The following is a 17,195-nucleotide window of genomic DNA, read 5'->3' on the forward strand; positions in this document are numbered from 1 at the left end:
TTATAAATGCTTTATGCCTATTTATATCGACAAGAGATGAGACGTACCATAGGTTTCAGGCTTAACTTGTGATTGCCATAGGCATGCCATGCAACCAAAATATTAGATGGACAATAAATAAAAAAGATCATTTATAGTAAAGGGACAAAAATACTGAAATATTGAAGAAAATATTTTAATGACAATAAAAAATTTGTTGATAACCATTTTTTTTAAACTCATGTCAAATTGACATATTTTTGCATCAAATGAAGACACAACCACTTGACAATACTCTAGTTCGTTCTCTCCGAATTTAGGGCATAACAAATTTCGCTCGCTCAATGTTTGGAGTTCAATTTTAATATGTCGAGCGAGTTTGCGTGTGTCTAACCTGACTTGAGTTTGAATTGTCTAAAGGGCGCGTTTGTTGAGTTACTCTCGGTTAATAAAAATAAAGTGAAGACACAATTACTTGGCTAAGAAAATCCAAAAAAAAAAATTTGGTAATTGATTTTCGTGTATAATTTTAAACGAAAATGACATGTCGCCCATCAATTTGGTAGTCCATGGGAGCTTAACAGATTTATTCCATCGATGAAATAGTTTTATTTCCACTCTTTTATCTCATAATTCATTGTCAAAAATTTATTGTTTTAAGATATATTCTTTTATTTTTTTAAAACAAAGTCTACAATTCATTGTTTTTGTTATGAATTTATTTGTTTTTGAAATTTCATTAAAAAAACAATGAAATTAAGAAATTCCATTGAAAAAAACAATGGAATTAAGATTTACTCGATAAAACTCATCGACAATGGATCTTGTTAGAAAGAGTTTTATGCATTGATTCTGAATATGTCCTTTTTTTTAATAAATTTAACATGTATTTTAAGAGTTAAAATATTTTAAAATTTTGTTTAAAAAACCTGAGCTCCCATGGATTATCGCTATATGGCACTCCTAAATTTTATATTGTCATTGTAATTTTTTTAAAAAAACATTGTTTACAGCGAAACATAAGTTGACAGGCTCGACCGCTTTGAAATCGTGAGAGTTGATAATCAGACAGAGACTCCGCCATCATAGGAAAGTGCTCGATTGTATCAGATTGTTTATAATTCCCCGGTACTTTCTCTATAAAGTTTTTCTTGAATCTCCGACTGTAAAGTAAATTTTCACAGCCTATTTCGTCTCTTCCCGATCATAGATTCCGTGCTCGTGTTTCTCAAACTGGGAACAAGGTGAAGTTGCTGCTCCTACTTATATCATCGCCTCCGCGAGATTCTCACATTAATTTCACACATGGGTTTGCTTTCTTGTAGGCTCTGTCTTAACTTGTGAAGTTCGTACTTCTTGGGTTTTATTTTTTTTTAATTTTCTTGTTGTGCTTAACTGCTAAACGTGATTGCCTGTCTGATTCTCACTTTTCACCTAACGTTCTTCGGGTTTTGATTGACTGTTTGGTGTTTGGTTGGTCCAAGTATTTTTGATTGTTTTTAACGAGCATTTAAAGCTACAGTGGTAATTTCTTTTTGGAGTTTTGTATCTGCTCTCATGTGCTTACGCGCATTTTTTGCTCTAGTTGTTGGTCCATTAGAGAACTTGGAGTTTGGGAGAATTTGTTGGATTTAGAATTTTGCTTTTGTAAATTACGTTTCATTGTTAAGTTCTTGTAGCAGGTCTTACCTATAAATTTATGAGAAGAAAGGATTTGGATATTGAGAGCCGCTGTAAGGGTTTTAAGGTTTTGGGTTTTTGATTGTTCTGCTCTAATATTTCTAGGTATTGAGAATTGGATACTGATAATTTTTTTTTGGTTTGTGTATCCCAAAAGGTTCACTCGTTGATTGTCAATTATTAGTATTTTCACCTGTGGGGAATTTTGGGAACTGTTGGTCTTAAGCATTGTGGCTGTTTTGGTTTTACTTGTTGGCTACAATCTCATTTTTGGCAGCATCTTAAATTGGGAATTAGGACATAGATTACTGTTGCATAAGAATTTTTAAAGTTTTGGGTGTGGGGTTTTTGGTCGTTCATTGCATTCTCTCTCATTCTCAGCTCTGTTTTTCTCCAACTTCAAGGATTTGAATGCTTTGGCTAAGAGTGACGATTTTGGGAGTAGTTAAACTTGGTGCGGTTCTGCTATTGGAGCTGCAAATTTCTTGAAATGGGGAGCAATGGAATGGATCATCCATTAAAGTATTCAAAAGAGGGAGGAGTTAGCAGCAGCAAAGAACTACATAAGGACTTTGTGCAAGACAATGGTGCTCATGAATCAGAGGTAGTGGAATATACATCTTCAGATGAACAATCCAGGAAGGCTTCTGTTGAGCAGGTAGCCACGAGTTCAGAATGGCATCAATCAATTTCAGAAATTTCCCAGTCTAACGAGTTGAATGTTAGTCCTTCTCCTCGTAGAGGTCAGTATTATATCGCTGAGTTGTGGTTTCTTTTGTTATTAATTATAGGATTTTGAAATTAAACTTCGTTGAAACAACATTCTTTATAGTCCAACGAGTTCTAACTAAAAACTCAATAGAATCATGAAACTGTTATACTCTTTTGATTTGACATCATTTGGGGGTTTCTGAATCTTTACCTGAGGTTTGGTCCATTGAATTGTAACTATCACTTAATTATAGGACTTTTCTGTCGGGGATGCCTGTCTAGATTCTATGGTTCAATAACAGGCGACAAATCAACTTTGGCAACTGTAGTTCCATTACCATGCAATAGCCATTTATTGTCTGTGAAAGTCATTTGCATGTCTTTTGCTTTATCAGAGTGCTTATTATCCTTTTTTATCTTGTAGAAGTACCAATTGTTTGTTCATGTGCAGTATTCTACAATGTCATGATCCCACCCCCCTCATTTTTTTTTAATTTTTTATAAAAACTTTTTAAACCGAAATGGTGCATGTATCTTGGATTCTAGAATTTTTGTGTTTTCCTAGAACTCTGAACGACTTCACAATTTTGAAGTTGGAATAACCACTTATGTGTGTGTACCATGGTGCACTTTATTATTAAGCAATGGGTCGTTGGTTGAGATGGTGACCTTGACCGCAGTAACTCTTAGTTGGAGGTCGTGAGTTCAAGTCCCATGGGTGTTTCCATTATCGCAATATGCGAGATGAGTCCTTGCTCAGCCCAGCGTGTACGAATGTCACCCTGTGTTACCTTCCTACATTGGGCCTCGGCCCAGGTTTCAAATGGTACATGGGGTTGCGGGGTCTTCCATGTGGCCCGAGGTGTACCAACTTGTTATCTGGCGAGCAGTTGGGTGGATTCCACATTTCCAAAAAAATGGTACACTTTATTAGATAAAACATATTCTATAGGGAATTCAGTCTCAGGGTGTGATCATAATCTCCACTTGATGAACTCTGAATTTTGAACTATGGGGTGTGTGACTGTGTGCCGTATATTAGGTAAAACACTATTGTGAATTTAGTTTCAGCATTTTGATTGTAATCTGTACTTGATGAGCACTGCATTTAGAAACTTGCTTGATACTTTGATGCTTAAAATTGGCTTCGCTATCCCTTTGAGTTTTTATTTTCTCTAACTTCTAGGCATCTGATGTTGAAGGGTTGGATTACTGCATCACTGCACCTGTCAGCGCTCAGAAAAGTCTGCTAATTGACCAAGATTTCACATTTTCTAGATCCATGACTGAGAAGAAGATCCCCAGGCACGAGCTCAAATTGGATAGACTATCAGAGCGTGAAAAGGTAACAACCGCAATTTGTACATGTGACTGCAGGTTATTTATTTTCATTGAAATTCTTATGCTAGGCGTGTAGGTTGTCTTCATGTTAGGGAGAAATGCATCTGGATATATCATATTTCTGCATGCTGTATTTGCTCATGTCAAAGTTCTGTCCTTGTGTGGTTATAAGATTAGCTTATCCACTGCACTTGGTCATTATATGCCCTTAGATTCCTGGTATTCAGAAAAGAGAAGAATCTGGCATTGAATATCTTGAATCATTTGCTCATATGACTAAAGAGAATTTCTGGCTTCAAGTCTCCTGAGATTTCTTATTCGAGGGTGGTTGTTTATTATTAATGTATTCCTCTTATTCCTTGGCATGCTTTGTTTTAGTGTTTTGGGCAGGTGTAATCTTTCCCTACCATTTTGATTTATCTTTTTCTTTCTTTTATCTGCTCTCAGAAAAAACTTATTGTGGAACTAGTCAGGATCCAAAATGATGGGACGGTAGAGGTTGACATTGATAAAAGTGCACCTGTAGCTTCAGAATTATTCGAGCTACAAACAATTGGGGTGCCATCTCTCGTTGTCGATGGAGACAATTCTGGATCCAATAAAGTAATTCCAAGATTGAAAATAGCCATTCTTGTGGTTGGAACAAGGGGAGATGTACAACCTTTTCTGGCTATGGCGAAAAGACTACAGGCATGTTCAAATAAATTTGTGAATTTTTTATTTGTTGCTCTCATGTAACTGAATTTGTTTCTTAGCTTTCATAGAGATTTATAGCTCTTATGTTGCTACATGCTACAGATCTTTTATCAAGAATACTATGCTAATTTTGAAGTAAAAATTTCATTCATTTACCCCACCAGATATCAAAGATGGCCTCAAACCTGTCACTAAGAGTACTGATCCATGCTAAATTCACCTAGTGTATGCTTGTGCCTATGACTACTTATGCATATACATTCTGAAGGTTATGCATGCTTTGGTTAATCTTTTAGCTATGATTATAGTTCTTCATCACATTCAAATATCTAGTAAAGAACTCCATGTCGAGCAGAACTAATATCGCACTTCAAGTTGGTTTTCATAGACACATAAGAATTATTTCTGTAGTAATGGTTTTAAAAATATTGTTTGAACGGGCCTAGAGGCTTGAATTCTCTGACATCATTGCTTCACTACTTAAGATGTGCATGTGTACAGATTTCAAATGCCTGCGACTAGATAAATTCACTTTTATTAACCTGCACTCAACTTTCTATTACTTTTTCCATGACTTTCCAAAACAACCAGCACAGATCAAGTCTAGTGCCACCATCAAATTTCATTTTTTTGCTTTAGCTCAGTATCTTGTCTGTCTATAATAATATTCCGTGAAATAATTGAGGAAAATTTTTCCTGTAAAGTAGTTTTTTTTAAAATTTTTTTATTTCACTTGTCTTTCTGGCTTACTTCCTTTTCCATGAACTGTGTTGATTATAGTTATCCACCCTCTTCTGTGTTTCCTTTCTGGTTGGGAATTTTCATTCTTTAATGAAGTTTCTGGTTTGGAGCACACTCCAACCATGCAGGTCTATGGCCATCGAGAGTTTGACCCCACGTTGACTTTCTTTGTCTTGCTTACCAGCTCACCTTTGTTGAATTTGCTTTTATGTATTTACTTTCAGATGAAAGATAAATTTAATTAAGTTCTGTCCTTGATAAAAAATTTAATTTTTCGCCCTTTCTCTTTACACACCTTCTTCATGGCTATTTGGGAAATGATAAAAAATTTAATTTTTCGCCCTTTCTCTTTACACACCTTCTTCATGGCTATTTGGGAAATATTTTTTTTGTTTGGCATTTCAATATTCTTTACAAGATGTAACCTTGACTATATGAATTTTGTGGATGTAACTTATTGCATGACTCATTCAGTCATTTCCTTATGTTATCAACTTATGGTTAAGTAGATGATTGATAATGGTGACAATTTTTGGGGCAGAAATACATTTTGTGTTCCTAAACTATCATCGTGTCCTACAACTTTAAAAAATAGTTGTGGGATGAAAGTGAAACTTTGGGGACAGTTGAGTTAACAAAAGTGTATTTTTGCCTTTTATGATTGGGATCCTGTCCCATCGCCTTGCTCGAGTTCAAGCTAGGGCTAATTTTTCAGTACTTTGCATCTTGTTTTTGTTGAAATTTAGGGCTTATGGAAGGATTTCCTTGCTGCCAGTTGCGATTATGTATTTGTTTCTTGTGTGAAATGTTAATAATCTGTCTTATTTTCATTCCACCAAGTTTCATAACTACATGATGTTTTCTTGTGTCCTTTCTTTGTTTATGAGTTCGTTTAGATTGTTTGAAACACCATCTATAGAAAAGCTTAATCTGTTAGGAAGTTCATCTTTTGAGTTTTTTAATCTGCGAAACACCCTATGGAAGGGTGGATCTTTTATTATTTAACCACTATTCTAACAGCTAGTTCTTATATGCTTATCCTTTATTATTTATTTTGTCCCAAAGAGTAATTCTTTTTATTTTTCTTTTCCAGGAATTTGGTCATCATGTTAGGTTGGCGACTCATGCTAACTTCAGGAGTTTTGTTAAGGCATCTGGCGTGGATTTTTATCCTTTAGGTGGTGATCCTCGGGTTTTGGCAGGATGTAAGAGGTCCCTAATGCATGAATCTTCTCTTTATTAGTTATGCAGTATGGACAAACATTTTTTTTTCTTCTGGCTGTAGATTGCCCACTCCCTGACCCTGTTATCAATTTCATGCGACTTTAAGGGCCAATGTTTAAATGCAAATTTCATGCGACTTTAAGGGCTAATACTTAAATGCATTAATGTGTCTCATTTGTTTGTTTTTCCCCATCCAAATTTGATTACCTACAATTAAAACATTTTCTTTCAGAAAGACAATAATCTACTTATTTACCATACCTTATATCCTGCTTAACATTTCCTATTATTCCTGCTGTTATTCATCATTTTTTAATGGTCAAGAACTTTATGCCCTTTAACTGCTGTATGCATGACTAAATCTTAACTTTATTTGATGTTAGATATGGCCCGAAATAAAGGTCTCATCCCCTCTGGGCCAGGAGAAATATCTATACAAAGAAAGCAACTAAAGGTGATTATTGAATCGCTTCTTCCAGCATGTACAGAACCAGATATGGAAACTGGTTTGCCTTTTAGAGCTCAGGCAATAATTGCAAATCCTCCTGCTTATGGTGAGTTCATAAAAATGAGTATGCTATGCTGCTGTATATTTGCCATATTTCCTTTGACAGTGTATACTTGATTTTAACTGGTGATTAACAATGTAATAGTTTTGGAGTTATAACACTTGATGTTGTGTCTCAGCTTGTAGATTTGTTATGCCATCAGTTTATTGAAAATTTCATCAATGAATGATTTTTCTCTCTTGAAGATTGTCAGTGGACAAAGTTTGGTCGACAAAGTTTGGAGTTACTGTAGTGTCATATTTATTTATGTAGTAATATAAGATTTTAAATCATTTTGACAAAGTGAATTTTTGATCCCTGAATGAATATAGAAGTGCAGAAATTAATTTATTTATGTGAAATGTAAAATGCAGAAAACTAAATTTAATGTGGTTACGTCTTAGCTTTTCCTCTTCTTTTACTGGAGCCACTCCCATTAGATTTGCCTCCACAACTTGAGAAATTCTACAAATTATCCTCTACAAAGAATCCTCAATTTTCAATACCTTATAAATGACCCAATATGAAGAACTGCTATTTGAAACAAATTTTGGTATATAGTGGGGTTGGTTTAGGGTTTTGAAACTAATATATATATATATTAAAACTCTTAACAATACTCTTGAAATCTGTTTTTTAATTTTTTCTAGAAAAGAAAGGTTAAACATTACAAAATAGGGCCTTAGTTTTTTTTTTAGAAACAAGGGAACACTGGTGCTTTGCACAGGTAAACCCGGACACTTGAAGTGGCTCGCCATCTAATCATCAGTAAAATCACAGGTTTTTTCTCATTGCAGAGATTCAAACCAGGGTATCCCAGGTGGAAGACCTCTGGGATGCTCATCTGCGTTCTGGAGTGCACACTTCAACTATTATGTAGCCATCTAAATTTTCTATTCCAAGTTTTTTGGTGGCTATTCTGCAAAATCGGCCTTGCTCTAGTATTTTGTATTGGAAAACAAGGTATCTCAAATTCCTAAAACAGATAGAATAGTTTGTCTTACTTCAGCTCATGAAGTCGATCGCCTCCTTGGTGAAGTATAAATAGCAGAAAATACGGAAGCCTGCGGGCATGAAACTCTCAAACCTAAGTGTGAACTATCAAGGAGAGTGATAGACAAAAATGCTAACAAATTTCTCTCTTATCTCTCTACCTAGACCCCCTTTTTGGTGAGTGTACAAGTAGAAATACTGCCTCTTGTAGATGATCGAAGATGATTCCAGAACCATGTAGGATTTATGGTGCATTATAGAATTGGACTATGAAGGGAAAACCAAGTAAGCTTGAGCCTATCATAGCTTCGGTGAAATCCCAGTGACCATTGCAAAAATGTTTGGATTGTTGTAATGCAAAGGTTTGTTGGAATGTTAAGTACTATAAACTCTTTCTGTGCTTGAGTTTGAAGCACCAAGCTGATAGTGTCCTTATTGCTCTGTTGGTGTGATATTCACCGCGCAGAAACATGTGAAGAGAGAGAGAGAGAGAGAGGGGTGTACATTAACACTATATAGCCAGAAAAGGTGGAAAAAGGAGATATTCGAGGAATAGAACAAAATAACTTATTACAAGTATAAACAATGTTTGTATGGTTTTGGCTTCCTGTTTCTGTGGGTTAAGAGGTTAACAAAGCTTCTCAATTTTAATTTATTTTTCGTTTTTCATTTTTCTGATCCATCCTGCAAAAGTAAGCTGACAATGTGATTGATGATTTGTAACTAATTTCAACATCCTTTATTATGAACAGTAAATTAATTTTCATTTGTATACTCTCTCTCTTGTTACATCAAAATTTTACATAATATATCTCCATTGCAGGGCATACACATGTTGCTGAAGCTCTTGGCATACCCATTCACATTTTCTTCACAATGCCCTGGACGTGAGTATTGGTCTACAATTCTGAAGTTTTCCTTACTTCAAATATAAGAAATTTAGATGAGGTTGGAGAGGATAATATTTGAAGTGTTTCCTGGAGTGTCATTTTTTTTTCATTACAATTATGGTTCTATGCTTTAATTTATTTTTTTGGAGAAAAAGGTTTCTCTGATTCTAAGAAGAACACGCACAAGTATTGTGCTTAGTCTACGATGCATGACCTAGTGAAATTTTTTGCAGACAATTTTCTTTTGGGTCATGGAACATGATGTTTGCCATGCCAATGTCAAATGAAGTTGATATTTGAACAACTAGCAAGTGACCTGAAAAATAATGTAATTGCAACAGAATTCATATAAGATGTTATGGAGGGAGTGGAAAATTGATTGCTGATAAATTATCCATCACAAATAAATTTTATCTATTTGCATGATTTAACCGTTTCTACACATATTATGTGGGGTAAGGTCTGGGTACATCTTGTCTGTCCTTGACTATGCCCAATGCGGGAGTCTTGTGCATGGGTGTTCTTTACCTTTTACCTGCATGTTTCAATGAAATGTAAGAAGCTTTGTCTTAGAATATGTTATGAATCAAAGAACTATTAATGGAAGGATCAATTAAATATGAAAAGCAAATTTATGATTTATGTATGCTTGATTTATGTGTGTGTATGTCCAAGGTCATGCATTCTTACATCTGTCTCTAATAGGCAGGCCAACATATGAATTCCCTCACCCATTGGCTCGTGTACCTCAAAGTGCTGGTAATTGGGTATGTTCTTGTTTGGGTGCAATCATGCGGTATCTTTTTGTTTTTTTATTGTTATTTTTTAAATTTGAATAAAACTTCACTGATTTTACCAGCACATCTGTTTCTATTTTCCCCCCCTCTGGATGTAGCTTTCATACATAGTTGTTGATTTGCTGATATGGTGGGGCATAAGAGGATATATCAACGACTTCAGGAAAAATAAGCTGAAGCTTCCTTCAATTGCATATTTCAGTATGTATCATGGGTCAATATCTCACTTGCCAACAGGCTACATGTGGAGTCCCCACCTTGTGCCAAAGCCAAGTGGTAAGGATGCTTGTTCATTCGCAAGGGAACCCGTATGGCATTTATTTAATAGACTTAGAATCAATGAATAGACAAATAGTTTGACATTGTGGTTTCTCTTAGCTGGATGAGGTTTTGGAAACTGTGAAATTTAGCTGTGTAGTGTTTTCTTTCTTAAGTAGTCATTCTTATTTTTCTCTTCAAAAGTGAAAAGGTAGCAGTTCTTACTTTAATGCTCGATGTTTCACTCTGAGTGTGTCTGTGAAAAAACCTTCCACTGGAATTAAGATAATCAATTAATCAGAATTTCATTATCACAGCATGGTCTTTGATCAATCAATGGGTCATGCCACAAGTATTGTGTTTACTTTCTTTTCATGAGGGAGAACCAGTACCACTTGGTTTTGCTCCAAATCAGTGTTTTACTAAAATTGCTCTCAACGCTATATGGTCTTTGCAGTATGTTTTTTACATTCTCATGACTCAGAAAGTACTAGCCATTGGCAATCCATATCAGTGTTTTTGGTTCATTTAGTTTTGTGCTTCAAGGAATTCTCGCTTGTAGTATGAATCTCTCTCTATCTTTCCTCCATCCTTTTATGTTATGTTCTTATGTTTTATGATGACTCTTTCCCCTCCCCCCTTCCTCTCCTGTTTTGATATTCCTTCTTCCAAACTGATGCATATATAAATCCTTCATATGTTTAACTCATCTGCAGATTGGGGACATTTAGTTGATGTCGTCGGCTTTTGTTTTTTAAACCTTGGGTCACGGTATCAACCTCAACAAGGGTTTGTTCAATGGATTCAGAAAGGAGCAAAACCCATATATTTTGGTTTTGGAAGCATGGTATGGTTCACCTAGTTCCTTCATGTTGTAACTAACGATTTTCAACTCATATATCGTAATTTCTATAAATAGCTAAAGGACACCTGAAGTTTTTGAATTATCTCAAGATATTCAGTATTGTTGTTTTCCTTTATAAATCTATCTGAAGTCCTCATGCATCACCCTGTGCTTTCTTATTAATAATGGAAAATTGATTTAACTTATTTAGGCACTTGTAGTCAGAGATATGGTGATAGAATTAAATAGAATCAGGGCAAAAACTGTTAAAGCTTTTAGACTATGTTACTCTTAACTAATTTAAAAACATTAACTTAAGAAACAAATGTAGGAAACCTGTTTTGCAAGAAATCAAACTAACCTTTGGCTTAATCAAATAAGATACAAAAGGGATCAATTCAAATGGAACACAGACTAATTTGATTGGATTAGTCATGTTAGAGTATATATAAATGATGTGAAATGTCCCAACTCAACAAGTTAACTTATTGGGGGTTGAACGGAAAAAGAACTAATCTTAACAAGTTACATGACATCCTGTTAAGAGATAAACATCTCATATCATCTAGTTTCGGTGAATTGTATGTGCATATATGTGGTACCCTCTCCTCTATCCAATAGGTTCTTTTTGGGAGAGTGTATGAGCCACTTATAAGCAAAATTTAGCATGGTATTGGAGTGGGCCCTTAGCAATGTGTTCTTGGACGGCCTTTCTCCACCCATTTCTTGGGCATGGTTTGCTCATTCGTTGTACTTGTTGGGCATTCAGATTGTCCACCCCAGAAGTGAGGGGGAGTATTAAGATATAAATGTCCCATATCGTCTAGTTTGGGTGAATTGTACGTGCATATATGTGGTACCCTCTCCTCTATCTAGTAGATCCTTTTAGGAGAGTGTATGGGCCACTTATAAGCAAAATTTATCAGATCCTATTAGAATATAATTGTCATAACTTATAACAAACTTAAAAGGATATTAGTTATGTTAAAAATAAAAGATTGATAATATTGATTCGATATATTGCATGGTAAAAAGAGAGTCCTTATATAGGGGAATAAAGGAAAAGTCAAACCTCGAGATGGCGGAAACTTAGAAATTACGGAAACACCATAAGAATCTAAATCGAAACTAAAGGATAATAATATACCAATAAGGAAAACTCTTATCAAAAAAAATTTAAAGGGATCAAGTTAATGGTCGAATGTAAAAAAAAAAAAAAATTCTCCTCAAGTCTCACATGTGTGCTCGCGCATGTATATCGCAGAATAGATAAATGCGTAGCATCAGTTGTGAATCTTCTGGTCGCATTCATTATCTGTGAATGATGGCCTAAAAGGGGTTTGAAGTTGCAATTGTTGAGGCGTTTTTAATTAAAATGTGCATGTAGTTTGTTAGCAACAGTGGTTGGAAATGATCCACCTTCTATTAAATATCAAGTTCATGTAATAAGTTTTGCGTTTACAAAATTATTTTTCAACTTCCTAATATATTTTGAACTTTCTGTGTTGAGAATAGTGGCTGATTTAGCGAATAACAAATTTCTGTATTATATTTTTGAAGAATACTGAGTGAACCAGTTAATTAACTTAGCAAAATCAAAACCTTAGTGTTTCAGTTTAATGGACGAAGGAATTGTTTTTAAACCTTAGCAACTCTACTAATTTTTTTTGTATCATCACAGTTCTCGTGAATGATATACATTACATTTTTGCATAAAATTCATTTGGACCAGGAATACATGAATATATGTGCATGCATGCATATACCTTTTGCATAAAATTCATTTGGACTGGGAATACATGAATATATGTACATGCATGCATATACCTACAATTCATTAGGCTAGAATGGCCTTGTCCTTTTTCTTTATGTAATTGGCCATATTTTTAATGTTATAGATTCAATTATTATATGATCATGTTGATATGATTCCAGGTATCAGAAATTAGTTATGCAATATATCTTCCTGATGCATATGATAACCATTTCTTTTGTGTTTCCATCAAACTATATATTTTATTTCATAATGTGTTAATCCTAGATTGAATGTTTTCCTTTTTTCGTAACTTTTTGAAGAGTCAGTTTCTGATACTTGATTTATTTTTTGTTTAGCCTCTTGATGATCCTAAGCAAACAACAGATATAATATTAGAAGCATTAAAGGACACAGGACAAAGAGGAATAATTGACCGCGGTTGGGGAAACCTGGGTAACTGTGAGTGTCGTCAAACTTTTGACTTTGAATTTTATTTTCCCTGGCCCATTGTCTGTTGATGCCTTCTAATTTTCTGTTTCTTGTTTCAGTGGATAATTGTTTATCATAATTTATTTGTTGGATAGTCATTGGTTCACATGTGTGCCTTTCATCAATAGAGAATATTTGAAATCCTGCAGTGACAGAAGTTCCTGATGATGTTTTTCTTCTGGAGGAGTGTCCTCATGACTGGTTGTTTCCTCAATGTTCTGCTGTGGTGAGTTCTGTTCTATGTTACATGTAGCATAAGCAAACTCTTGATCATTGATTAGTTGTGAAACTGGATCTGTAGTGATGAACATTATGCACTTTATAGTACATTTTGTGTTATAATTTGAACTTCATGCACTTGCGAGTACTCTTTTTTTTTGTTTTATATTCTCTTTGTAATCTTTGTGTGCTTTCCACTGCCTTAAATCAACATAGAACTTCTATGTGTTAGCTTTCGCACTTCTTTGCAGTAGAATGATTAGAATGGCTTGTTAGTGCATGACTGCATGCTTGTACCGGAGCTCATGGTTCGATTATTAACCGTAGGCAAATTTCCACTGATATGCAGGTTCACCATGGAGGAGCTGGGACCACAGCTACAGGGCTAAAAGCTGGGGTAATATGATTTGTTGCTTGCAAATAACAAATCCCTTTAAATTTATCATTATGTTTTGAGTTGAATCAGTCAGTCTGTCCCCAAGGATGTAAATAAATTTGCAGAAAGTATAAAGAAACATATTATTGTCGATAGTTACCTATTTTCAGACAATGAGAATCAAATTTTCTTTTGGAAACGAATTACTTCTCGCGTCGCGGGCCTTGTTTAACGGTGAACTTATGAATAACAGTGCCCCACAACTATAGTGCCATTCTTCGGAGATCAGTTTTTTTGGGGTGATCGGATACATCAAAAAGCTTTGGGACCTGCGTCGATACCAATATCCCAGCTCAGTGTTGAGAGCCTTTCCAATGCTATTAGATTCATGCTCCAGCCAGAGGTAATAACAATGACTCTATATCCTTTGATTCCTAGAGGATTTATTAGACTTCATATCTAGACAAAATCGTGCAGCCTTCTGATGTCAAGTCATTAGCAATTGTAGTTTCTATTCTAGTGAACTTCATATATGATATCCCTGTTTAGTTTTTCAGCTTTTAATTGTCTAGCGATCTGCAGTGTTACATGATCAATAATTTGGTGAAATCTGAAATGGAACCGTATACACCATGGCTACTCTCTTATAAGGAAGATCACTTTGTCATGTTTTGTCAAGTATGTTCTTGGAAGGCAACACTGGTTAAGACTTAAGAGTATTTCTTATTTCCTTGTGGGCTTGCATGACCTCGAAAAGGCTAGAACTCCAACGAGAAGTTTGATCCTGTTTGGCCATATTCCCATAATCTTTCCTTGAACATTTTTCTTGTCTGGTCATAAACGAAAGCATAAATTTTTTCAGTTAGGTTCGGGAATGTACATTTTGTGCTTTGGATTGTTCTCTTAAAAAATTCAGGAATATGGCTGTTTGAAAAGCACAAGGGTGGGTGTGCATATTTCAAGGACAAGCAACAAGGTTTGGTTCTCAGACCGGGAAAATGAAAATGAACTAAAAACTGTGCCAAACTAACCTTAGTTATGGATTATCTTTACTGGTCTTTGTTGAGAATTTTGAACCAATGGTTATTATCTTGCTAATCTATGAACGACAATGGCTTACATATACAATCATCTTTCATTGATATTACAAATTTGCAATAAGTGGCCTATGTATGAGCTTTATTGAAGTGTTAGCCTTATTTGGTACTTGTTGAGCTGTGGCTCTCACATTGTTGTCTACATATCTTGTGACAATATGACAAGTCATTTTTCATTTCCTAAGCTATAGCCTCTCTCAGGTGAAATCCCGAGCAATGGAACTGGCGAAACTGATAGAAAATGAAGATGGTGTTGCAGCTGCTGTTGATGCTTTTCATCGACATTTACCTTCTGAACTACCATTGCCTGCTTCATCTTCCGAGGAAGACGAACATCCAAACCCGCTGCAGTGGATCTTTATTCAAGTTGGCAAATGGTGCTGCCTTCCTTGTAATATGTAGGCTGCTGGCAGTTTCTTCATGATGTAGATATGTTGTCTTCTTCATTTTTTTATTTTTTTTAATATTATTTTCAATTATTTATCTTCTGCATTTCATTCATTTTATTCATGATTTGATTATAGTCTCGACTCTTGAGTGACAGATAGAAATTTGATAACATCATAGTTTCTCTCACAGGTAATGTAACAATACAATAATAGGTTTGCTCTGTTGGTGTTTGTATTTTTTATACGACAAATAAAGGTTCAATTCAAATACCTTGATAATTTATATTATTATGCGACGAGAGAGAGAGCTCAATATTATGCTGCTATTTAAGGTTAGGTTCTATTTATGATATTTTCAGACGAGGATTACACTGATTGGAGGTTGAATGTAGGGAAATTGTCACCATCTCCAACACCCCCCCGCCCTCCTCTCCTCGTGTGGGTCGTATGAAAATATGTTGTCTACCTTTTGTTTGTTTGTTTGTGTTACTTTGTAATTTCTATTAGTTTCTATTACTTGTTCATAGTTTGGTAACTTTGAGCAGATTTGGATTATTAGCGGTCCTAAAGGGGTAAATTCATGTAAGGTTCTAAAATAAAAGAACACAAAAGGCCTTTCAAGAATCTCTATATTCAATTGAGTTTATATTTGATTGAGTATTGCTTTAGTTCTAATTTGATTTGATTTGATTTGATTTGATATTAGTGAATATTGATTTGTTTCAAGTTCAAGACCATGGATGACAAAAAGGTTGTTTACTGTATGGAGGACTGGTTCAAGGTATTTATCATTTTATCTAGTGTGAAAGTTTGTTATGCTCTTTTTATTGACTTTGTTGTTTGCTCTATGGAATATGCTATAGAATTTCAAATCCTGTTAAAAATTTCAAGTTCTTGGTTATTCCATTTTACTGTTGGAAATTTATTCTACTAGCAGAATGTAAGTTGAGTTGTCTCTGTAGCTTATATTTCGTATTTCGATAGTTAGTTGTTCATTGATTTTGGTATATTTTGAACTTCTGATGGATCTCTACAGAATTTAGAAACCATAGAGCTGATAAACAGTAGGTTCTGTTGAATAAACTGAGGATTATAGGTTCACATGGTTCGATTAGGTAGCACAATTAGGAAATAATTTACATTGTTCCTTTTGTCGTCATTTCTTGTTAGAGTTTGATGTCTCTCCTTCTTGATTCCATATAGTTGCTGGAATTAACTGGTGCAGCATACACGCCGCACTTGAAGTAGAGGTCTCCTGGTTCTTGCATCCTTAGTTGCAGAGTTGTAGCTCCCTCGGAAGCTCCATGAATCTGCATTATCGTAACACCAGGAGGATCCCTTTGGCACGTAAGGATAGCCTTCGAATTGCCAAACTCCGGAGGAGTAATCATATCCCTGAAAGTGGAAACAGAACAAATAGATTTAGGAACACTTTCACATACTAGTTTGATGCTACATATAGATTCTTGCTAGCAAGTAATACCTTTATGTGAACGTCGGTTCGTGGTCTGGTGCCACTGCCAGGTTTGAAAGGTTTGTCATGGTTATAAACCCATAACCTAAATAATTCACCAAAAGAATTCAACTCAACTCTACTCTAAATAATTCACCAGAGCCCTAAACTATAAGCAACACATATATAGAATAATTTTTAAAAAATAGCTGACCCTGGGGATGAGGGTTTCAAGCCAAGTTGGTGACTGCGGTGGCTTGTGAGAGATCCGCCGTTTTTCGATATGATCACATTTTAGGGGTCAGGGTTTAGGATTTAGGGTTTTTGGAATTAACATCTTCACATAATATGTTGGGATACGGTCTGTGTACATGTAGTGAGATTATTTATCATTAATGTACTCCCAAATATTGACAACTATTGCATCGAAGTATTGCTAAACAATGCAAATTACTATTAGAAAGAAAAGTTTATATATGTGGTAAACGAATGGTGAAATGCAATATCATCGCTGGAAGATTTTTACCCATAATTGAGGCTGCTGTGTAGCATATTTCGAATGGTTCTGGTGGATCATATATATATATTGGACTAACACCAATCTTCTCTCTAATAATACCAATCAAATCATCATAACACTTTTATGCAACAATATTACGTACCCGATTCATGTCTCGCCCTTGTTCTCTTAAGTCTTATCTTCGATAATGCTAA

At 35.0% G+C, this 17,195-nt stretch overlaps 1 protein-coding gene and 1 long non-coding RNA gene across 6 annotated transcripts; one reads left to right on the top strand and one right to left on the bottom strand.

The window, feature by feature from the left end:
- Positions 1–992: 992 nt before the first annotated feature.
- LOC119998000 (sterol 3-beta-glucosyltransferase UGT80B1) lies at positions 993–15,249 on the top strand. 5 transcript variants are annotated; one of them, XM_038845264.1, is made up of 16 exons: positions 1,029–1,107; positions 1,190–1,223; positions 2,041–2,402; positions 3,573–3,715; positions 4,159–4,401; positions 6,242–6,353; positions 6,756–6,926; positions 8,737–8,800; positions 9,513–9,570; positions 9,699–9,876; positions 10,575–10,705; positions 12,815–12,917; positions 13,097–13,173; positions 13,516–13,563; positions 13,796–13,945; positions 14,841–15,249. In XM_038845264.1, the coding sequence occupies exons 3-16, from the start codon at positions 2,150–2,152 to the stop codon at positions 15,039–15,041; spliced, it is 1,932 nt and encodes a 643-aa protein (XP_038701192.1). In that variant the 5' UTR covers positions 1,029–1,107; positions 1,190–1,223; positions 2,041–2,149; the 3' UTR covers positions 15,042–15,249. The 5 variants fall into 5 exon arrangements, with proteins under 5 accessions (XP_038701193.1, XP_038701191.1, XP_038701192.1 ...); XM_038845265.1 differs by having other exon boundaries at positions 993–1,223; positions 14,831–15,035; XM_038845263.1 differs by having other exon boundaries at positions 996–1,223; positions 2,064–2,402.
- A 698-nt stretch (positions 15,250–15,947) lies between these two features.
- LOC119998001 lies at positions 15,948–17,195 on the bottom strand. Its single transcript, XR_005468145.1, has 3 exons — positions 17,144–17,195; positions 16,512–16,587; positions 15,948–16,423 (listed from the first exon to the last, which is right to left on the bottom strand). It is a non-coding gene; the product is annotated as an uncharacterized LOC119998001 (long non-coding RNA).

Source organism: Tripterygium wilfordii, chromosome 4 (genome assembly GCF_013401445.1).
Source record: "Tripterygium wilfordii isolate XIE 37 chromosome 4, ASM1340144v1, whole genome shotgun sequence".
Classification (NCBI taxonomy): Eukaryota; Viridiplantae; Streptophyta; class Magnoliopsida; order Celastrales; family Celastraceae; genus Tripterygium; species Tripterygium wilfordii.